The sequence below is a fragment of the Acomys minous genome (assembly GCF_964271855.1).
Source record: "Acomys minous genome assembly, chromosome: 17".
Taxonomy (NCBI): Eukaryota; Metazoa; Chordata; class Mammalia; order Rodentia; family Muridae; genus Acomys; species Acomys minous.
This window is the reverse complement of record NC_140500.1, coordinates 14,636,094-14,659,440: the sequence shown is the minus strand read 5'-3', so window position 1 is coordinate 14,659,440 and position 23,347 is coordinate 14,636,094. Positions and strand designations below refer to the sequence as shown.

General features: G+C 48.2%; 1 protein-coding gene and 1 long non-coding RNA gene across 2 annotated transcripts in view; one reads left to right on the top strand and one right to left on the bottom strand.

The window, feature by feature from the left end:
- Positions 1-23,102, bottom strand: part of LOC311587827 — a 48,090-nt gene extending 24,988 nt beyond the window's left edge. Inside the window, exons 1-3 of the long non-coding RNA XR_014775982.1 lie at positions 22,909-23,102; positions 22,635-22,727; positions 21,864-22,034 (exon numbers count right to left, since the gene is read on the bottom strand). This is a non-coding gene — a long non-coding RNA (uncharacterized lncRNA). The remainder of the gene's footprint in view (positions 1-21,863; positions 22,035-22,634; positions 22,728-22,908) is intronic.
- On the top strand, positions 3,074-21,307 carry GPRC5A (G protein-coupled receptor class C group 5 member A). The gene is made up of 4 exons (XM_084765023.1): positions 3,074-3,214; positions 14,941-15,879; positions 19,977-20,035; positions 20,351-21,307. Exons 2-4 carry the CDS (start codon positions 14,952-14,954, stop codon positions 20,435-20,437), a joined length of 1,074 nt encoding a protein of 357 aa, XP_084621149.1. The 5' UTR covers positions 3,074-3,214; positions 14,941-14,951; the 3' UTR covers positions 20,438-21,307.
- Positions 23,103-23,347: the final 245 nt, after the last annotated feature.

The following is a 23,347-nucleotide window of genomic DNA, read 5'->3' as shown; positions in this document are numbered from 1 at the left end:
GAGTTTGAGACTAGCCTGATCTACAAAAGTTAAGTCCAGGATATCCAGAACTGTTACCCAGAGAAACCATGTCTCAAAAAACCAACCAACCAACCAACCAACCAAATAAAACATTTATTTATGTACTTATTTATTTAGTGTGTAAGTCCATGCCACAACACAAGTGTGGAGGTCAGAAGACAATTTGCAGCCATTTCTCGTCTACTATGTGGGAGAAAACTCAGGTCATCAGCTTCATGACAGCCACTTTTACCCACTTTCAGCCCATCTCACCTGCCCCTTGCTCCATTAAAAAAAAGAATTGTTAGCTCTGTGTGTGGGGGTGGGGGGATGGAGGGTGGGGGTGGCGCATACCTTTAATCCCAGCACTTGGGGAGGCAGAGGCAGGTGGATCTCTGAGTTTGAGACCAGCCTCACCTACTGAGTGGGTTCTAGGACAGCCAGGGCTACAGAGAAACCTCATCTGGTGTGTGTGTGTGTGTGTGTGTGTGTGTGTAGAATTGTTTTCTGTGTATGTTTGTCTGCATGTGTGTGTACTGGGTACCCATAGAGGCCAGAAGAGGGTATTGGGTGCCCTGGAATGAGAGTTACAGTTATGATCCACCATGTGGTTGCTGGGAATGGAACCCAGTCTTCTGGTAGAGCAGACAGCGTTCTTAGCTGCCAAGTCATCTCTCCCCTATACCATTTTACTTCTTACAACTCAGCTGCTGGAAACTGGAAACTGTGCTGTTTCAACGTACACATCCATGCCTAGAATGTGTGGCCTGCTAATGGTTCTGTTTTGCAATGGTCTAGTTCACATTTCCATAGATGAGATGGGAGAAGTTCAGAGAGAAGCCCTTTTCGGCCCCATTATTCTCAAAGTACTTTCTCCTGGCACCTGTCTCTTGGTGAGCTCCAGGAGAGGAGGAGTGTGCTTGAAGACCTCTGACCTCAGGCCACAAGGGTAATGGCCAAGTTTAGGTACTGCCTGTGATTTCTTAGGCATGAGATCAACAGAAATATGGTCCTAGGGCTTGAACCTAGTGTCTTGCACACCATAACATATAAGCTCAGGAAGAATCCTTTTCTCTGTCTCTCAGTGTGTGTGTGTGTGTGTGTGTGTGTGAGAGAGAGAGAGAGAGAGGGAGGGAGAGAGACTGACTTAGCACGGTCATTGTGTGTAGGTCAGAGGACAACTTTTCGGTCTTGGTTCTCTTCTTGGACTTGGTTGACCTTCATGTGGATTTTGGGGATTGGACTCTTGTTATCAGGCTGGGCAGCACATGCTATACTGGGTCAGCTACCTCCCCGTCTCCCATGGCTTTCTGAGGCAGGCTCTTGCCCCATACTCCCTATGTGGTGGTGGCCGGTATCCATCTTCCTGCTTCAGTCTCTCGAATGCTGACGTGCACTGCCATTTGTAGCAAGTCGCCTTCTGATTTTGTCTTTGGAGACTGGGTCTTCTGTAGTCCAGGATGTAGTAGAAATTGGTCTTGGAGTCTTGACTCCTGCTCCCGTCTCTCAAGTGGTTGGGAGTTTGTTTTATTATTATTATTAAGTATTATTGTTAACTTTTTTTTTTTTTTTTTTGGTTTTCGAGACAGGGTTTCTCTATGTAGCCTTGGCTCTCCTAGACTCACTTTGTAGACCAGGCTGGCTTTGAACTCACAGCGATCCACCTGCCTCTGTCTCCCGAGTGCTGGGATTAAAGGCATGCACCACTACGCCCAGCTTTATTTTATTTTGAGACTGGGTTTCTCTGTATAGCCCTGTATGCTCTGGAACTCACTATGTGGACCAGGCTGGCCTCGAACTCATAGATATCAACCTGTCTCTGCCTTCTGAGTGCTGAGTCTAAAGGTGTATGCCACGGCCAGGCAAGATTGTTACATTTTAAAAGTACTTAAGGGTGTGGAGAGGAGAAAAAAAAATCACTTAGGCCAGTGGTTCTCAACTGGTTAGCTGCCACAAAAGGTGGTGGTGGTCGTAGTGGGGTTTGAATGATCCGTTCACAGGGGTCACCTAAGACCACCAGAAAACACAGATACTTCCATTAAGATTCATAACGGTAGCAAAATTACAGCTATGAAGTAGCAACGAAGATAATTTTACGGTTGGGGGTCACCACACATACCGAACTGTACTGAAGGGTCACAACATTAGGAAGGTTGAAAACCCCCGCCTTAGGTCTTTCTTAGCACCTCAAATGCTCACTCCCTCACAGCCCACCAAGGGTAGAACCAGCCCCAACAATGCATTCCAGGACTTTTTTTTGACCACTGAACAGGCAAGTTTCAGCCAGACTGGCTTGATAACGGAGAGCTGCTAGGTAGGAGGAATCAGACACCAAGGGCAAATTCCTTCAGAATTTTATCTGGCGTCCCTGTTCCTGTTCCTATCAACCAGCTCTCTCAAACTTTTGGAGAGGTGGTTAGAAGGAAGGCCGATATGATCTCTCAGCCCGCGGCCATACTAACCTGATTTTGAGACTAAAGTTCCAACAAGGGACCGACCTATGGGTTTCCAGGGGGAGCTTTCCTCTGTCTTTAACTCCTTAGCCTTGACCGGGCACCCACAAGGGAGTGGCCGTCTTCTTTCTTTTAAGCCTGGCTCCTCCCTGCACTCTGGAGGAAGGCGTGATGGTGCAACAGGTGATGCCAAGGGGAACTGAAGACCAACTTTCCCCCCAGAAAGTAACAAAGGAGCTGCCAGGAGTAGCTGGCTAAGTGTTTGCCCTTGGGGCCCTGGAGTGCCCTGGGGAGGATAGGTGTGGCTTCCTATCAGGAGATGACAGCCAGAGGCGCTCATCCAGAGCTGGGTTCTCCCAGTGGCCTTTTCTTACCTGCCTGAGCGCTAGCTGTGGAGAGCTCCGCCTGGCAGTCTAGGGTGCTTCTCTCACAACCCCCGCCACCTATTTCATGAGTGACTGTGCTTCTGACGTCAGGGAGGCTCTGGGTTCATTCTCTGGCACGGTGACTTTATTTTCATAACAGCGAGAAGTGCCGCGGAACTGGATTAGGCGTGTCCTCACCCCCCCCTCCGCCCCCGCCCCCTGTCCCTCGGCTCACCCTCTCCCTCCCTCCGGGCGACAGAAGCCTTTATAACTGCTCTGCGCGGCCAAGGCGGGATCCTTGTCCCAGGACGTGCCCAGCGGCCCGGGGGCGCGCGCTCTCTCCTCCCACGCGCGAGTCTCAAGTTCTCGGTTCACCTCCAGCGCCGCGGCGCCCAGGTAAGAGGGGCGTACCGAGGAGCGCTCCGACCTCAGCTTTTTAAATCCGGAGAGTGGGGAGTGGGGAGCTACGGGGTAGGAGAGCTGAGACAGCACAGCCTGTGATGGACTACAGCTGGTTAGGAGAAAACAGATGAAATCGGGAAAGAGATGAATGCCCTTAGCGTCACTCACCTCGAAATGTGTTCTCTGGGCTTCCCAGGCTAAGGCAGAGAGAAAAGACCAATAAGCAAACTGGAACTGTTAGTACCTGCACTTGGGAGGTGGAAACAGAAGGGATTGAGAGTTAAAGGCCAGCCTTGACTCCATAGTGAGTTCCAGGTCAGCCTGGGCTACATAAGTATCTGTTTCAAAATGCAAAACAATAGTCTTGAATATTAAAATTAAAAGAGAGGTCCATCCTGAAGGGCACCAGGCCACTCCCACAGGTGCTACCCAGCCGCTGGTGGGTGACATGGGTTGTTAGAAGCCTTCAACTCCCATCTGAGTTCCAAGGGACTGTAAATGAATAGAGTGGGTAGAGGGGAAGGTGTCATCCGCTTTCTGCCCAAGGAGAGAAGGCTGTGGAGGTCAGAGTGACTTCCAGACTTTCCTCAAAAGCCCCAGGCTCATGTGGGTGACAAGCCAAAGACAAGGAGGAGTCATGCCTCCCTTTACTTTTCCTGGAGCCCCTAGTGTCACAGGCCTTTTCTCCTGCCTGTGGGCAAGAGGGTGAAAAGCGTGTCTTCCCAGAGAACCATGGTGGTACAGGGGGCTGCCTGGTCACAGCGAATCTGAAGACAGAAAACAGAGCTGGGCGTGGGTGGTGGCGCACTACTCGGGCGGCAGAGGCAGGCGGATCGTTGTGAGTTCGAGGCCAGCCTGATCTACAAAGTGAATCCAGGACGGCCAGGATAACATAGAGAAACCCTGTCTTGAAAAAACAAAACAAAACAAAACAAGACAAAACAAACAACAACAATAACAACAAAAAAGAAAACAGTGGCTACTGCTTTTGGTTTTTCAGACATTCAGGCCGGCCTCAAGCTCGTAACCATAAGCACGTGGGATTAAAGGTGTAGGTCGCCATGCCTGACCAAAATTGTCTCTTAAACATCCATGGCGAAGGCTCCCAAATGGCAAAAGCCTGCCTAGACCCAGGAATTGGAAGGACCAACACGCCAGCCTTTTCTCCGGGCTAGTTTTCTTCTCCTAGGCTTTTGCTAGAGCCTGGTGAAGATATCCTTTGGAGCTCACTCCTGAAGGAGAATTCTTCAGCCACGTCAGATACAGTGGGCCTGGGGACTTGGAGGGGAGGGTGAGGCCAGCACTCCACCCTTAGGGGTTTGCGAGCTGGCCACCCCTGATAGAGAGAAGGAAGGGGAGGGAAGGGAGGGAGGGAGGGTTGGGAGGTGCCCCAGGATCAAAGCCAGACAGGAGAGGCTATCCCCCAGGCCCAAAGGGAAATCTCTGTGATTTCCCAAGAAGAGGTCTCTACCTGGCGCCAGGCAGTGCAGTGTTTCCTGGGTTCTGCAGGAGCAATGCAGCTTAGCAAGCAGCTTCCTGCCCCCAGGTCCTTATGCTGAGGGGCTGTGTGTGTGTGTGTGGGGTACTCAAGTGTGTTTTTGTTTTTGTTTTTTCTTTTTGTGTGTAGCTCCTGCTTCTCTGGTTGCTCAGTCTCCTTAGCAGCCTGTTGAAAACTTGCATTTCCAATTTCATTCCATTCTTGAGAGGTAACTGAGGATAACAGAGTGTGAAGAGGAATGTGGACTGTGGATTTCTTTCTGTTCCTTCTGGAGATCCACAGATAGAGCAGAGGGAATGCTGGGAGCAAACAGTAGGCAGAAAACGGAACAGGATTTTTCACTTGAGGGGATCTGACTTTCAGAGCAATGCTGGCCGTTTTCTTGTTTGAGAGCTCTCTCTCTCTCTCTCCCCCCCTCTCTCTCCCTCTCCCCCCCTCTCTCTCCCCCTCTCTCCCTCTCTCTCTCTCCCTCTCTCTCTCTCTCTCCCTCTCTCTCCCCCTCTCTCCATCTCTCCCTCCCTTCCCCCCTCTCTCTGTAGTGTGAGCATTCCATAGTGCACATGTGATGGACAAAGGACAACTTGAGGGAATTGGTTTACTTCTCCCATCCTGTGTCTTCTGTAATGACTTCTGGTCCTTAGGCTTAGCAGCAAGCGCCTTTCCCATTGAACCATCTTGTCCACTCGGGTTATTGTTTTAGGAAAGGGACTCAAGTAGGATTCACTTCCTAGATCAGGTTGCCCCAGTCAGATCTATTTCTGTATCCTGAGTGCTGGGTGGGACTATAGGCCCCAGCTACCTTCTGAAAGCTCAGCGATTGTTCCTCACCCCCTGCCCCCCAGACAGAGTTTCTCTTTGTATCCTTGGCTGTCCTTGACTCACTTTGTAGACCAGGCTGGCCTACTCACAGCAATCCATCTGCTTCTGCCTCCTGAGTGCTAGGATTAAAGGCATGCACCACCACACCTGGTTGTTTCTTTTTTGAGTCAAGGTTTCACTGTAGCCCAGGCTAGCCTGCAATTCACTACATAGACCAGGCTGGCCTTGAAACTCTGCTTCCCAAGTGCTGGGACTAAGGCATGCACCCTGCCAGCATGCCCCGGCTGAGACCAGGTCTTGATCAGTTGCCCTGGAGCATTTCAAACTCCAGGGCTCAAATGCGTCTCCACTTTCACAGCTTCAAGTGGCTGGGAGTACAGGTGTGGCCCACTGCGCCTGGTCTGTATGTTTATTTTAGAATTTCACGTTCTTTGTGCTCTAAGCTACACTCAGTTTTTGGTAAACATTCATGACTATTTGGATAGGTTCCATCAGATAGAGCAGAGGTAGTGAGCTATGGTCTACAGTCCAAAATGGTACGTAGTTTTGTTGTTCCATCATAATAAAGAGTTTCATGGGGACATATTAATGCTTATTTTGTGTGTGTGTGTGTGTGTGTGTGTGTGTGTGTGTGTGTGTGTGTGTCTACTTTCATATTTCAAACTCATGGCTTCCAAAGCCTGAGCTACTTACTGCCATTATAGAAAGTGCTCGACAACAGCTGATTCAGAGGGTGTGAATTCTTTATTTAAGAATAGAGATATGAACAGTATGAAGATAGGCAGTGTTCCCATTAAAGTATCCAGAAAAAATGTTCTGAGATTTTGTTGGTTATTTATTTTATGTATGGCATCTGCCAAGGACCAATTTTAAAAAGTGTCCAGGGGCTGAGGAGATGGCTCAGCGATAAGAGAGCTCTTGATATGTCAACATGAGGTCCTGAGGTAAAATCATGAGCTAGCCCCCCCCCCCCATGTAAAACCCCAGGGCATAGCAGCATATGGCCAGGCAGGTCTGTCACTCTGGGGTTGGAGAGACAGGCAGATCCTGGGATTGTTCTAGCCAGCCAGGCCACCAAAACAGCGAGCTTCAGGTGCAGTGAGATACTTTGTCTCAAGAGAAGGTAGAGAGAGACAGAGGAAGATATTTAGTGTCCTTTCCGGGCCTTTGCATGTAAGCACATGCTCACACATACATGACACATATACATTTTAACATGTTCATGTTGTGAGTCTTTAGTCTTTACACTAACACGGAGGATCTCTAATTTGTTTTGTTTTGTTCCATTAGACTGGGTTTTACTAAGTTGGGCTGGCTGGCCCAGCGCTCCCTATATAGACCAGGCTGCCCTCACACACACAAAGAGCTACCTGCCTTGAAAGTGCTGGGACTCCAGGTATATGCCAGCACACAGTGATTACCAGTGAGTTACTGTGCCCTCCCCTTAATCTAAAGCCTATTTGCTTTGTTTAGGATCAGAGTGAGATGGGTCCACTGTATGAAAGTGGAAAACAAACAAACAACAAACAAATGAAACCTGAACCTTGTTGTCAAATCCATCTCCGTCGGTTATGGTGCTATGATAATGTTTTTTCCTCCTGTCTCTACCTAGAAACCCAGGTTGGTTGTGTTAGTAAGGCATTATTCACAGGATGCGGCCACAGTGTGTCATGGTTATGTGATGGGAACTGGGATCGTCACGTCACAAGTACAGGGGATCCCAGGGAGGCACTTCCCATAAACTAATCCTTTTTCAAGTGCAGAAACATTTTTTTTGTGGGACTCCTCCCTTGGAAGAACTCAGCCCGGGAGAGAAAGTAGGAGGGTTAGAAACCGTGTGCACAGATTCATCTTAAAAAATTTCTTACTCCTCTGGCTGGGTGTGGCGGCTCACGAATGAGTGCCCATCACCTGGGAGACGGTGGCGGCAGGGTCAGGAGCTTGAGGTTAGCCCTGGCTAAGGGAGAATGAGACCCTGTCTCAAACAAATACGTCACCTATTACTCACACTCGAGGGAAGTGTTCAGCAGTCAATCTTAGTCCAAAATACCTGCTCAGAATCCCTGAGCGGAACACATAACCAGAGAGAGATGCCAACAGACAGAACACCCGCTCTGTGTTCTTGTGTAGCTTGTTATGGACACCGGGCAGCACTGGCGATAGGGTGTGGTCACTACCAGACACGCAGGAAACAAGTCCTTCACTGTCAAGTCTAGGAAGAGACCTATACATTTAGATCGAAGCAGGATTAATAACAATGTGATGCAAATTCCCAGTAGATGGTAAGTTGGGACTAAGCTTTGAAGGAACGCAACAGGGCTGTGAGTAGGACAGGAAGGGCTTTCTGTCTAGGAGAGTAATTCATGTACTTCAGGCAAAGAGAAAACACTCTTGGAATGCCGGGTGTGGCCAGGAATCCTGGCACTTAAGAATTGAGGCAGGAGGATGTGAGTTTGAGGTCAGTTTAGGTTACCTGCAAGTCCAGACCCCGTCTTTAGAAAAAGGAAGTCTGGGGAGCAGTGGCACATGCCTTTAATCCCAGCATTTGGGAGGTAGAAACAGGCGAGTCTGTCTGTGTGTGGCCAGCCTGGTATACAGAGCTCTAGGACAGCCAGGGCTACATGGAGAAACCATGTCTTGAAAATACAAAAAGAAAAAAGAGCCCCCTCCCCCAAAAATAAATAAAAAGAAGGGAGGAAGAAGCTGAGAGGGCATTTGTTCTTCCAGAAGACCTGAGTTCAGTTCTCAGAACCTTCACAACGACTGACTCCAGTTCCAGGGGAATCTGACAGGTGCCCTCTTTTGGCCTCTGTGAGCACCTGTATATGTGTCACACACACACACACACACACACACACACACACACACACACACACACTCACACACATACTCACTCACACACTTTAAAACTTTTGTTTAAAAAAAAATGAGACATTTGGGTAATTTGCATATGTCAAAAACCCATACCCCAGCACTTGGGAGGCAGAAGCAAGTGGATCTCTGTGAGTTCAAGGCCAGCCTGGTCTACAAAGTGAGTCTAGGACAGCCAGGGATGTTACAGAGAAACTCTGTCTCGAAAAACCAGAAGGCAAAACAAAACAAAACAAAACACCCATAAAAACATTAGGGGGAAAAAACCCCACATAGCCATGGACAAATAATTTAATTTCTTTTTTCCCAGCTTTCTCAACTGTCAACAGCAGAAATAAAAAACCAGATATGGTAGCTCACCTGTAATCTTGACACAAAGGTAGAGAAAGATAAAGATGTTCAAGGCCATCCTCAGCTACATAGTGAGTCAAGGCTAGCCTGGGCTACAGTGAGGCCCTGTTTAAAGTGGGGCTCTGAGGGCTAAATGAAGCAGTAGATGGCTTAATAAAATTTCACTAAGATTTGCACTCTTATTATTCCTAGATTGCTCCACTTGCACGTTCTACATTTCTAACCAAACTGAACTTAGTGGCTCTGCTTCCTGTCCTGTGACAATGGCAACACCAAGCCGCCCATGATAGTTTAGGAATTGACCTAAACTCTGACCTCTGGCCATTCCTTGAGGCCTCTCCCGCCTAACCGCACATGTCTGCTCATCTCTCATGCTTCTCGGCTCTCACCATACCTCCCTCTCTTTATCCTGGCAGGTGAGCTCGCCGTGGCCCACGGGATTGTCCACTTAGTGTTTGTTGAGGAGGAAGACTGACTACATGGGAGGGTTGCTTGTTCCGGAAGCCTCTCAGAAGTCAGAGCTTAACTAAATGATGCTGTAGAGCAGCAGTTCTCAACCTGTGGGTTGTGACCTCTTTGGGGCATCGAATGACCCTTTCTCAGGGCTCGCATGTCAGATATCCTGCATATCAGATACTGGCATTACAATAAACAAGAATAGCAAAATTACAGTTATGAAGTAGCAACAAAATAATTTATAAAAAGAAATTTATGTTTTGTTTTGTTTTGTTTTTTTCCCCGAGACAGGGTTTCTCTGTGTAACTTTGACTGTTCTGAACTCACTTTGTAGACCAGGTCAGCCTCGAACTCAACAGTGATTCGCCTTCCTCTGCCTCCCGAGTGCTGGGATTAAAGGCATGCACCGCCACCACCACGCAGCAATTTATGTGTTTTAAAATAGATTTATTTTATTATTTCTAATTATGTGTTTGTGTGGGTATGGGCATTTCCACACAGTTATGTCATACTTTGTTCTTTTTTCTTCTTGTTTAGACAAGGTTTCATTTATGTAGCCCAGGCTTGATTTGAACTCAGATATCTGACTGCCTCTCTGCCTCCTACTGGTCTTCAAAGCAGTCACCATTACGCGTGGCCTCCGACTTTATCCTTTTTCATTTCTCTTTCAAACTGCCCTTTACATATATAATTTAATTTTAAAAAGTGTAGTACCACCACGCCATCACCACCACCACCACCACCACCACCACCATCATCATCTTGCCTTTTCAAGACAGGGTTTCTCTGTGTAGTTCCTGGAGCTTGCTCCTTAGACCAGGCTGGTCTCAAACTCACAGAGGTTCAATTGCCTCTGTCTCTCAAGTGCTGGGATCAAAGGTGTGTACCCAGGCTGACCTTGAATTTGCTATGTAGTTTAGGTGGACCTCAAACTCATAATCCTCTTGCAAGTAGCTGGGATTTTAGGGCTGGGCCTCCAAGCCCAGCTGAAATACAGAATTATAAATATCCTTCCTCTGTGACACTGCACATATAAGTTCATCATTTAAAAAAATTATGTGATTGTGTGTGTGTGTGTGTCATACATTCATTTCAGGATGAGGTAAGAGGACAGCCTCAGGCATTGATCCTACCTTCCACCTTCTTAGAGGCAGTCTATGACTGTTTACCATTGCATATGTCAGACTAGCTGGCCCAAGAGTGACCCAAGAGTCTCCTGCCTCCCATCTCCCTGTAAAAGCCCTGGGGTGACAGAGACTCACTGCCCTTTGGGCTTTTAACTGGGTTCTGGAGATTCAAACTCAGGTCTTTATGCTTACGTGGCAAGGCCATAGCTCCGTCCTCTGTCTCCTAAGAATTAACATATGCGAGCGCGCGCGCACACACACACACACACACACACACACACACACACACACTTGAGATTATTAGATGAGCTACTACATACGAGCATATAAAGAAGAGATTGCATCATAAAGCACAAACAACATAGTGCCAACCCAGCATGTGGCAGCAGATGTTCATCTAATTCCTCATGATATTGTGACTATTGTTACTACTGACTGAATTTGGAGAGAAAGTGAAAATGTTACCAAGTCACAAGTTTGCAGGGCTGAGATACTGATGTCACCCCCAGGGCAGTCCTCAGAGGAAGGCACCGTTGTTGTCACTTTTGATGACTGAATGAGGTGACTATCAGAAAGACAGAATCAGCTTTGAGCTGTCTTAGTTCACTCATGCAATCTGCTAGGAAGGGCCATGCAGAGCCAGCTTTGGGCTCTACGCCCGTGTGAGTGAGCCCCACTGCTATAGTGCTGAAGAGGAGTCTGGAAAGTGGAGCCCAGAAGCCAAGGGCTCATCAAATGCTGCCACTTGTCCGGGCACACCAGTCAGTGCCACGTGCCAAGGCCATGCCTACGGTCAGCACTAGTCAGAGCTTTGTCTTTGTCACCCAGGTTCCCAGGCTACCTCTGCCCTGCCCTCACTCACCCCTAGGCCTGGTTTTGGATTGGTTAGAAGTACTCCATCCATATTTTAATGACAGGAGGTCGGGAGAGAAAGGAGATGGGGCTGGGAGAGAGTGATGTGGAACTGCTCGGTGAGCAAGCGAGCGAGCCAGCAGTGAAGCTGCCTCAGGGCCCAGCGCCTCTGCTTTGGAGCGCTTCCCTGTTAGAAGAGAAGAGAGAGGGTCAACCAGGTTAGTGATTTTGTACACACACACACACACACACACACACACACACACACACACACACACAGTGCACCCTAAACCCAATTACCTTTCTGACTGCTGTGACCAAAGAGCTGTCAAGATGGAGCAAGGGGTTATTTTTGGTTGACAGTTTGAGGGGCTTTCAGCCATCATGATGGGGAAAACACGGAGACAGGAGTTCATGGGTTGATCACATGGCTTCCACGGTCAGGAAGAAGAGAGTGGACAAGAAAGTTGGGCCAGGCTATGAGATCTACAGGCTTATCCACAATGGCCTACCTCACCAAAAGCTGACCCATAGCTGGGGACCAAGTGTGCAAACACATGAGCCCGACAGGGGACATTTTATATTCAAAGCACTTCAAGTCTGAAGAGAAACAGAGGGCTTGAGATTGAGTTCAGCAGGACCTCCCTTCCAGTCTCCCTCTCTCTCCTCCCCTCCCCTAATGTCCCCTCCCTCACCCTGCAATTATGTGCTCGTTCTACCTTTTTTTTGCCCTGACCCATTCCAAAAGGATTTAAGGCGGCACCAAGGTTTCTTGTCCTGCAGCCTGTATGTCTCAGGTCTGTATTCCGCGCACTCAGGAGGCTGAGATGGTCCTGAGAAGAGAGAGAGAGAGAGAGGTGGGGGGTGGGAGGCGTTGATAGGAGCCCAAGCCAACCTCAGCTAAAGTAAGACCCTATCTCAAAAAGCAAATAAGCTGGCCCGGGGAGATGGCTCAGTGGGTAAAGGTGCTTGCTGCTAAGCCTGACAGTGTGAGTTCAGTTTTCCGGGGCCTGCATGGTGGAAGAAGAACTCCAAGTTGTGCTCTGATCACCACATGTGTGCTGTGGCATGCGCATGGCCTCCCTGCTCCAAATATGTGAGCAAATAAGTAATAAGAAACAAACGAGAGCTGGGTGGTGGTGGCGCATGCCTTTAATCCGAGAACTTGGGAGGCAGAGGCAGGTGGATCACTGTGAATTCGAGGCCAGCCTGGTCTACAAAGCGAGTCCAGGACAGTCAAGGCTACACAGAGAGACCCTATCTTGAAAAAGAAAAAAACAAAACAATCCCCCCAAAACTCCAAAAAAACCAAAAAACCCCAACCCAATCCCCCCAAAGAAACAAATGAGCAAGAAAACAAAAGCTCTAGAACAAAGCTAAGAACCTGTGTCACACCACTTTCCTTCTCTCTCTCTCTCTCTCTCTCTCTCTCTCTCTCTCTCTCTCTCTCTCTCTCTTTCTCTCTCTTCTCAGGACCACATTCTGGTCCCACAGCAGCTTTTCAGTCGTCCTCATTTCTAAGCGAGTTTTGTTTTCCTCTGACTAAATTCAAAGTACTTAAGACACTTTGAGACTTGCTGAGCAAGCCCATCAGCTGGGGAGAGGTAGAGGACAGAGGAGGCTTAATAGGTGAACTACATTGGTGATTCCCAAAGAAATTCGTCATCCACAAACAAAATACTCACTAAGACTTTTGACTGTTGTAGCTGCTTGCAGTGGCGCTGGCCTGTAAACCCAGGATTTGAGAGGTTTGATGCTAGTCTGGGCTGCGGGAGACCCTGTCTCAAAAACTGAATCAGGGCTTGTCAACTACCCTCTTAGGAAGGGGGAGGGGCTTACGAGGCTCCACCCCTCGTATGTAGTTACTGGTTGGTAGGGCAGTGGGTTCACTGGGTGGTGGAGGTGGTAGGCATTTTCTTCAATAACAACAATGTCTTTCTTTCTTTCTTTCTTTCTTTCTTTCTTTCTTTCTTTCTTTCTTTCTTTCTTTCTTTTTTCAAAGCAGGGTTTCTCTGTGTAACAGTCCTGGCTGTCCTGGACTTGCTTTATAGACCAGGCTGGACTCAAACTCACAGAGATCCACCTGCCTCTGCCTCCCCAGTGCTGGGATTACAGGCATGAACCACCACGGCTTGCCTGTGGGGCGACAATGTATTTCTATAAGCAGCTGGAATGAAACACATTGGGTCGTTAAAAAAGAAAACCAATAGGGGGGTTCAGTTCCCAACACCCACATGGCAGCTCACAACTGCCTGTAACTCCAGTTCAGGGGATCTGACACCCTCACACAGACACATATGCACAAAGCACCAATGAACATAAAATAAAAATTGAATACATTATAAAAAACAAACCATAAAGCCTTTCTAAAAGGTTATTTGTGGGGTTAGGGGTAGAGCACATACATAGCATGTATAAAGTACTGTGTTCAACACACACACACACACACACACACACACACACACTCTCTCTCTCTCTCTCCACCAAATGCCTTTATTGAACCCTGGTCTTGGGAGCTGGGAGGTACCAAGCAGGACACACTCTTGCACAGCTACAATGAAACTAGCAAATGATGCTTTTTATTTTTATTTTTTTGTTGTTCAGTGCTACAGCTGTCTTCCGGGCCAGAGGTTACTAAACTCTGTCAAGGTTTAGTGTCACCAGCTTCAAAGTCCTTCCTAAAGATGAAGTGATTATGAGTAGCGTCCGCTTGACAACAGGCAGCAACGGAATCTGGGGAGGTGAAGTGGCAGTTGACAAGGAGCAGCAAGGGACGTGTAGAACCAGAAGAACCTTTGCAGACAGAGACTCCTGAGATGAGGGAGGGGTGAGATGCCAGGACAGACCCGTGTCCGTTGCCTTGCCTGCTAAGCGTGTTTACTTCTGACAGGGTGTGTGTGTGTGTGTGTGTGTGTGTGTGTGTGTGTGTCTGTACATGTCTATGTGTGTGTGTGTGTGTGTGTGTGTGTGTGTGTGTGTGTGTGTGTGTGTTAGTTACTGGAGGAAATTAGACCTAGGCCATTTTGCATGCTAAGCACGAGCTCTGCTACTGACCAATATCCCCAGTCCAGAGGTCTTGTGACTGGCACGCAGTGGGACTCAGGAAATCTGTTGGTGCTAATTTTCATTACTGTAGTGAGATAACTGAGGCTGGGCAACTTTATATATAGGGGAGGAAAAAAAGCTTATTTCTTTTTTGTTTGTTTGCTTGCCTGTTTTTTTCTTTCTTTCTTTCTTGAGACAAGGTTTAAGAATGCTTACTTTTATAGCCCAAGAATTAGGAGTAGCATCTAGGGATGGCCTTCTTGCTGGCAAATCTGGAGGTACAGCAAGGTATCACGTGACAAGGCATCACATGGCCCAAGGTGTCAGTCACATGACAGGAAACAGAAAGCCTGTGGTTGTACATTTATCTTTTCTGGTCTCCCTCCCACTTATAAAACCACCGGGAGTCACTCATGGGGAGTCTATGCTATCTAATCCCCGAGACCCCTCAAAGGTGCCGTTTAGATGCCATGGTCTGATTAAGTGACTTTTTTTTTGCTGTTGTTTTAGATTTTGAGCCATCCAGTCACATGCAGTACAGGATAGCTTCTAACTCAGTGGGTAGCAGAGGCTAGCCTTGAACTCCTCCTGATCATCCTACCTCTACCTTCTAAATGCTTTCAAACGTCAAAGCCTGCTTCAGCAAGACGTCATAAAAAACTAAAGGTCCTACTTTTTTGTTCCTTCTTCTTTAAATGCAGGACTCAGCGGAATGACTACCCCTAGAGCTGCCCCTAGCGGTTGTCGCACAGACCTGGATGCCAGGTACTACAGACTTTGTGACCTGGCTGAAGGCTGGGGCATCGCCCTGGAAACACTGACCGCCGTAGGGGCTGTGGCCACAGTGGCCTTCATGTTTGCCCTCTTGGTCCTCATCTGCAAAGTGCAGGACTCCAACAGGCGAAAGATGCTCCCCACCCAGTTTCTCTTCCTCCTGGGAGTGCTAGGGGTCTTTGGCCTCACCTTCGCCTTCATCATCAAGCTGGATGGAGCCACAGGACCCACCCGCTTCTTCCTCTTCGGCGTCCTCTTCGCCATCTGCTTCTCTTGCCTCCTGGCCCACACTTTCAACTTGATCAAACTGGTCCGAGGGAGGAAGCCCCTGTCGTGGCTTATGATCCTAAGCCTGGCAGTGGGCTTCAGCCTGGTCCAAGATGTCATCGCTATTGAATACCTGGTACTCACCATGAACAGGACCAATGTCAATGTCTTTTCTGAGCTGCCTGCCCCTCGGCGCAATGAGGACTTTGTCATGCTGCTCATCTACGTGCTCTTCTTGATGGCGCTGACCTTCCTCGCATCCTTCTTCATTTTCTGTGGCTCCTTCCCTGGCTGGAAGCGTCATGGGGTCCACATATGCCTCACCTCTTTGTTCTCCATCGCCATCTGGGTGGCCTGGATCATCTTGCTCCTGATCCCTGACATTGGCCCTGAATGGGACGACACCATTCTCAGCACGGCGTTGGTTGCCAATGGCTGGGTTTTCCTGGCGTTTTATGTCTTCCCTGAGTTTCAGCGGCTCCCAAAGCAACGGAGCCTCACAGACTACCCAGTTGAAGATGCTTTCTGTAAACCTCAGCTCATGAAGCAGAGCTACGGTGTGGAGAACAGAGCTTACTCCCAAGAGGAAATCACCCAAGGTATGATTAAATAGGCCTCGGTGTAAAGATGGGGAGTGGGGGGAGTTGGGGGAGGGGCGAGAGTTAGGCGTGGTAGTGCAGGCTCGCATGCGCAAATATACGAAGTATACACGTGCACAGATACACGCATACACACACATAAACATACACACACTCACACACACACACACACACACACACACACACAGGCACATACATCTCTAATCTCAGCACCTTGAAGACGGAGGCAGGAGGATCATGACTTTAAGGTCAGCCTGGGTTATATAGAAGGACTGCTCTCAGAACACTTGTGGGCTGGGCATCTAGGTCTGTACAGTGCTTGTTTAAGCATGCATGAGAAACCAGGGAGGTCCTCCAGTGGCACCACTTAAAGTGGGTGTGGTGCCCCACACTTGTAAGCCAGGGCCAGCTTGGGTTACATGAGGTTGTCTTAAACCACCAAGCCATTCTAAGCCATAAAACCTGTAACTTTCTAGAAATCACACCAGCAGAAGGCCGTTCCCTAACTGCCCTCGTGCCTCCCAGTTTTTTCTTAATTGCACTGTAATCCCATCCAAGGCCCCTGCAGCCACCCTATAACCCTAACAATGGAGAAGAGGAACAGAGATGGGGGGTAGGGTAGGGGGGTGGGGGGGTGGGGGTGGGGGACAGAACACAACAGAACACTCCCAAACCAAGAAGAGAAAGCTGAGAAAGCTGAGACAAAACAGAGGAAGAATCCTTGGCCATGACGATAAGGACACTGGAAGCTCGTGCCTAGAGTGAGCTCTTGGGAGGTCAAGGCAAGAGGATCAGATTTTCATTGTCATCCTGGGCTGCATGAGACCTCGTCTCAAAAACAAAACAATCAAATAAGCAAGTAAACAGACCAAAACCAAAACAGGGGCTGGAGAGGTGGCTCGTTGGTTAGGAGCACATGCTGCCTTTGCAGAGGACCAGGTTTGTTTCCCAGCACCCCATGTGGCAGCTCACCATTGATAAGTCCAACTCCAGGAAGCTGGCACCCTCTTCTCGCCTCTAGGAGTACAAGGCACACACGCAGCTCACTCACACTCATGCAGGCAAAACACTCATGCACATCAAATAAAAATAGATAGTTCTTACACATCTTCAAACACAAGCAGGAAGCAGAGAGAGTAAACTAACTGGAAGTGGGGGTGAGGCACTAACCTCTGCTTAGGGAGGCAGAGGCAGGCGAATCTCTGTGAATTCCAGGCTAGTGAGTCTCTAAAGCAAGTCCAGGACAACCAAGGCTACATAGAGAAACCCTGTCTCAAAAAACCCATCCAACCAAAACCAACCAACCAACCAACCAATCAAGAAAAACAAAAACAACAAAACACATACAAAAAAGCACCACACTCCGTTCCCTGGCCCTAATAGGCTCATGACTGGATCACAATGCAGAATGCACTTAGTCCATTCTCAGAAGTTTCCATGGTCTTTCAGCTTCAATATGATTCAAAGAGCGAATCAAGACAATCTCTTAATTGTAGCTCCCATAAAGTTCAGTTGTAGTCAAGTCGAACTAGAAGCTTGCCTCTCACTCAGGTCTTCATTCAGTACTTTCTACAAAATCCCACACAGGCAAACCCCTAGTGCTATGTGGGTGATGTTGGGCTCTGTGTTCAGGGACATGAAGGACATTCCTGGGGTTAGAGAAATGGCTCAAAGGTTAAGAACATGTACTGCACTTCCAGAGGACCTGAGCTCCCATCCCAGCACTCATATTGAGTGGCTCACACCCACCTGTTACTTGCCTCCAGGGGATCTGATGCCCTCTTCTGGCTTTTATGAGCACTAACACATAATGTACATACCATACCATATATACACACATACATACATACATACATACATACATATATACATACAGTTTTTTTTTTAAAGGCATTCCTCCCAGAACTGGAGGCTTTGTGGATTTTGAATGCATAGACCCAAGCCACGATTTCCTTCCATGGTCATAGAAGGTGGGAGAGAGGAAGCCTTGTTAGCACAAGTTGGAAAAATGTCTTCATAAAGTCCACCAGGTTTTTGACTTAGAACAGCCACCTTTTATTGTATGTCTCTCTGGGCCCATGGGAGGGAAAGAATCCCATATGTCATGAAAGAGAGTGATAGTTTGATTTTTGCCTCAGTTATGAGGAACCAGGGGCCTTGATGGTATTTTCAGAAGAAAACACAGCTAAGCTGAGGGCTAGACATGTCCCTGGCCTGTGGGGATCTATTGCTTGTCTGTTGGCTATGCTGTTCTCTTAGTCTGATCTCAGGAAGGGGAGTGGTTGCTGGCCCAGGCTAGAGGGACCTTCAAGGCTGGGTTCCTGGATCCATCGATAAAGAGGTGTTGGCTCGGCTGATTTTGTTTTGAGCCAGGATCTGACTCTGTGGACCAGGCAGGCTTTGACCGTGTGTTGAGGCCCCTGCCTCTTTCTCCAGATCATGCATACTGCCAGACTCGGCTAAAAGCGTGTATAGTTGTTTTGTGTGTGAGCATGTGAGAGAGTAGGTGAGTGTGTGTTTATGTGTGTGTGTGTGTGTGTGTGTGTGTGTGTGTGTGTGTGTGTGAGAGAGAGAGAGAGAGAGAGAGAGAGAGAGAGAGAGAGAGAGAGAGAGAGAGAGAGAGGTGCTAGGGATGGAACACAGAGCCTCTCCATCATGACAGGCAAGCCCTGTACCACTGAACCGTCCCAGCCCCAGTCTGCAGTCTTACAGCTTGGATGGAGAGTTTCCTGGAGCATGTGGAAACAAAATTCTCCGGCCACTCCCAGGGCCTCAGTCTCGTCCCTTACCCTGTACTTCTACTGTAGGTCCCTAGGCCCCCAAGGCTCCTGTTTTTGTGTTTGACTCTTTTTGAGCCTGGGCCTTGCTATTCTACAACTTGCTATAAGGCCAGACTGCCTCTAATTTATGCTAATCCTCCACCTTTGTCTTTGGAGTGCTGAGATTGCAGGTGTGTGCCTGGCTTGATGTCTTGCCTTCCATGGGTTGGGTCCATGGCTGCTTCCTCTCTCAGATGCCTTTCTAGTCACTGTCTATTGCTGCATATGGTGCTCATGGACTCCCCACATCCTGTTGTGTTAGGTCTGTGTAAGTAGTGGGGCTTTCCTCACCAGAAACCTCTCTCTCTCTCTCTCTCTCTCTCTCTCTCTCTCTCTCTCTCTCTCTCTCTCTCAGCCCAGACAGATCAAGCCATCACTGGCTGCAGGCCTCTATGACCAATCAAGGTGCTTGTCCGATGTGGCCTTCTGCCTCCTTGAGAATGCAGCATTCCCCAGGCTGTCTTAGGAATGCCTCTACCATGTGTGCTTATAGGACTGAGATGTTCTTGTTAGCTTTTGCCTCATTCAGTCATGATTTGTGTATTTGTTGTATTTCTTCAAGTCAGGGCAAACCTTATATTCTTCATACTAACTTTGCTTGTTTAATTATTTTTTTTAATAAAATTTTTAATATTGCTTATTTATTTACTTATTTTTTGTGTGTGTGTGTTACAACACACATATATGTGGAGGTCAGAGGACAAATTTCAGAAGCCTGTTTTCTCTACCATGTAGGTCCTGAGATGGAACTCGGGCCATCAGGCTGGGTGGCAAGTGCCTCTACCCACCCACCTCCTTTGACTGCGCCTATTTTGTTTTTTGAGACAAGTTCTCCTGGAGCCCAGGTTGAGCTGGAACTCATTATGTAGTTGAAGATGACTTTGAACTCGTGATCGTCCTACTTCCACCTCCCAGGCACTGGGATTGCAGATGTGCACACCAATGCCCAGGTCCCCACACTATCTTAAGTGAAGAAGTATTTAGTAAGGAGACAAGGGCAGGTCAGTTTGTCAGGAAATGAATGAGTGGCTTTAAAGCCAGTTCGAGTTTAGAAACCCTATGAGTGTCCCCAAATACATAGAATGCAACTGCTCCCAAACGCTTCCAAGTTTAGGAAGTGAGTAAATCCCCACAGTCCCAGGATGGGGCAGTGCCTGGCCTTTCCCAGGCACTGAGGTCCATTGGGACCAACTGTCATAGACACCATGACAACTGATACAGGGAGGAAAGCACAGATGGAGTGCCGGTGCCTCAGTTTCTCCTCTCCCTCTGTTTCAGGTCTTGAGGAAATGGGGGACACACTCTATGCACCTTATTCCACTCATTTCCAGCTGCAGGTAAGTGTCATCCCTCCCTCCCTCCCACCCTCTTTCCCTCCCTCCCTCCCCTCCTTCCCTCTCTCCCTCTCTCCCTCCCCTCCCTCCCTTCCTTTTCTCCAGGAATATTTGTCCTTTGGGAATAATATTGCCACCACTTTGGTGGCTCTTAAGTGCTCACCATGAAGGGACCACCTTCTTTTCTACAGTCTGCCTTTTGGGGTTGTGGTGGCACACAGGCTGGCGGGGGGGGGGGGGGGGGGCAGGGACCTGTAGAGATCTTTTGAGAAGGGCACTAAGAAGGCTTAACCATGTGACTGCTTGCTTCCCTCACAGAATCGCCCGAAGGATTTCTCTATCCCGAGGGCCCAGGCTCCGGCCAGTCCATACAATGACTACGAAGGTCGGAAAGGGGACAGCTAAGTGTTGCGAAGAGTGGGACGACCAGAGTCAGGCAGCAGGTCCAGCCAGGAGTCCTGCAGATGTGAACTGAGCCCAGAGCATCCTAAGGGAACTGTACACGAGAGGCTTGCAGCCTGCCCAGCACGTGCTGTCCTGTCTGGGCCTGCTGCATCTACCAGACTGCTTCTTCCGCAGCATTCCGGGGTTTTCATCTGTCCCGTCCTTAGGATACTTCGTGGGCAGCTCAAGGCGAGGTTCTTACCTCTCCCACGAATATGAGCAAACATCTGGTCACCTGGCTACTGACTGACTTGTTCGTCCTTGGAGGCAACTAGTCTAACCAGGCTGGCTTCTACGAGGATCACTCAGCACAGGTCAGAACTGCAGATCTGGACAAACGAAGAAAGGTCTGGCTCTCTACTTTACCCATCTCAGTTCACACCGGAAGTTAATCTGGCTGCGCCCTCCCAGGCCTTCCTGCCTGGGGAGGAGAGGAGAGGCTAACAGTCCCTAAGTGTCCTCTCCCAGTGCATGGCCCCACAATAGCCTCGAAAGTGCAGACACTGACTTAAAGGGTGACCGCCTCATCTCATATTACCTCCAAACTTGTTGCCAACCCCAGACCTTCAGGCAGTTTGCCTGGAGCTCTTCTGGATGTTACTGGAGTAAACCAGACCTGTTTCTCCTTGCCAGGAGAACTTGGTTTTGTTCTTGCCATAAATTCCTGGCACTTACTCCTCCCCTCCCCTTTGCCCCTCAGCCTCACTAAGAGATCTAGCCTACATTCACCCTGAACTCTATAAATGAGCAGTATCTATTCTTGAGGTGGGATGCATTTGTTATGTGGTAAGTTATTCACTTGATTATGTAATAAAGATGTGATGGCAACTATTTTTTAAATGCAAATTTATTTACTTATATTTATTTTCTTAAAAATTTTAATATTTTAAAGATTTTTTTTGTGGGTATGAGTGTGTACATGGCACCTAGGGAGCTGAGGGAATAACTTTCAAAAATATGTGGAGCAGAGGATGAGAAATTTTTATTGTGGAGAAACTAGGCTCCTTATACTTAGCCACTGCAAAACATGCAAGCATTAGCTATTTAGGAATTTATTTGTTTTTTTTTTAAAAAGAGTCTTTGAGTAGGTCTGGGCATGGTGGCACGCACCTTTAATCCCAGCACACAGGAGGCAGAGATGGGCAGATTGAAGTGAGTTTGAGGCCAGCCTGGGCCTACACAGTGAGACTGGGTCAGAGTGTTCCAGGGGTGGCTCACCCTGGAATCCCAGCATGTGGGAGGCAGGAGGAGTCCATGACTTCTGAGGCCAACCTGAAATACAGAGTAAGACCTTGTCTCAGTAAAAACAAACACAAGAGGAAAGTGAGGTACGGTCATGAAGGATTATGGGTATTATAGGCCATAAAGGTTGGTAGGCTGTGCTTACATTCGCCTGGTTTTGTACTGACTGGAGAGGGGGATGGCGAAGCTGGTGAGACGGTGCAGTGAATGCTGCAGGCACCTGCTGCCATGTCTGATCTCTGGGATCCATATGATGAGAGCCAAGTCCTGAACGTGATCTTCTGATCTCTACACACATGCCATAGCATGTGTGTGCCTAGACACATGCACATACACAATAAATACACGTACTTTAAAAAAAAGTGGAAAGACAATGAAAATGAATGTGACTCCTGTCAGTTGGTGGTGGTGCACACTTTTAATCCCAGCATTTGGGGAGGTGGGGGCAGGCAGATCTCTGAGTTCGAGGACGGCCTGAGTTCGAGTACAGCCTGGTCTGCAAAGTGAGTCCAGGACAGCCAAGGCTACACAGAGAACCCTTGTCTCTTAAAAACAAAACAAACCAAAACAAACCAAACCAACCAACCAACCAAAAAGCATGACTCCTTCTAGACTGCCTTCTCAAGAAGTCATAACCCAATGGGGTTTGTTTTGTTGTTGTTGTTGTTGTTGTTGTTTTTGTTTTTTTTTTTGTTTTTTTTTTGTTTTGTTTTGTTTTGTTTTTTTTCGAGACAGGGTCTCTCTGTGTTAGCTTTGGCTGTCCTGGACTCACTTTGTAGACCAGGCTGGCCTTGAACTCACAGCGATCCGCCTGCCTCTACCTCCCAAGTGCTGGGATTAAAGGCGTGCGCCACCACACCCGGCTTCCAATGGGGTTTGTTGTGAGGGAGAAATAACACGGTTTTGCCTACATTACCTGTCATGGAGTAAATGCTCAACAAACACATATTCCTGGGCTGGTAATGACACTTGCTGCCAAGCCTGCTGACTTGAGTCCAGCCACTGCCACCTACACGGTAGGAGAGACCAGGTCTCCAGAAGCTATCCTTTGACTTCCACGTGCAGCTTATGGCATGTACAGGCACACACATGCAAATGAACATATATTGTCTTAGTTAGGGCTTCACTGCTCTCAAGACACCCTGACCACAGTAACTCATAAAGAAAAGCATTTAAGTGGGTTGGCTCACAGTTTCGGAGGTTTAGTCCGTTACCATCACGGCGGGAAGCATGGCAGCGTCCAGGAACACATGGTGCTGGAAAAGAGCTGAGAGTTCTACATCTTGATTTGCAGGCAGCAGAAGGAGACTGCGTACCACACTGGGTGTAGCTTGAGCATAGGAGACCTCAAAGCCCGCCCCTTCAGTGACACACTTCCTCTAACAAGGCCACACCTACTCCAACAAGGCTACACCTCCTAATAGTGCCACTCCCTATAGCTAATTATTTAAACATGTGACTCTATGGGAATACATACATACATATATATGTGTGTGTATGTGTGTGTGTACGTATGTATGTATGTATGTATGTATACATGCATGCATGCATATATATGTATATATGTTCCTAGCCAGGCATAGTGGTTTACACCTGTAATCCTAACACTTTGGAGGCTGAGGCAGGGGG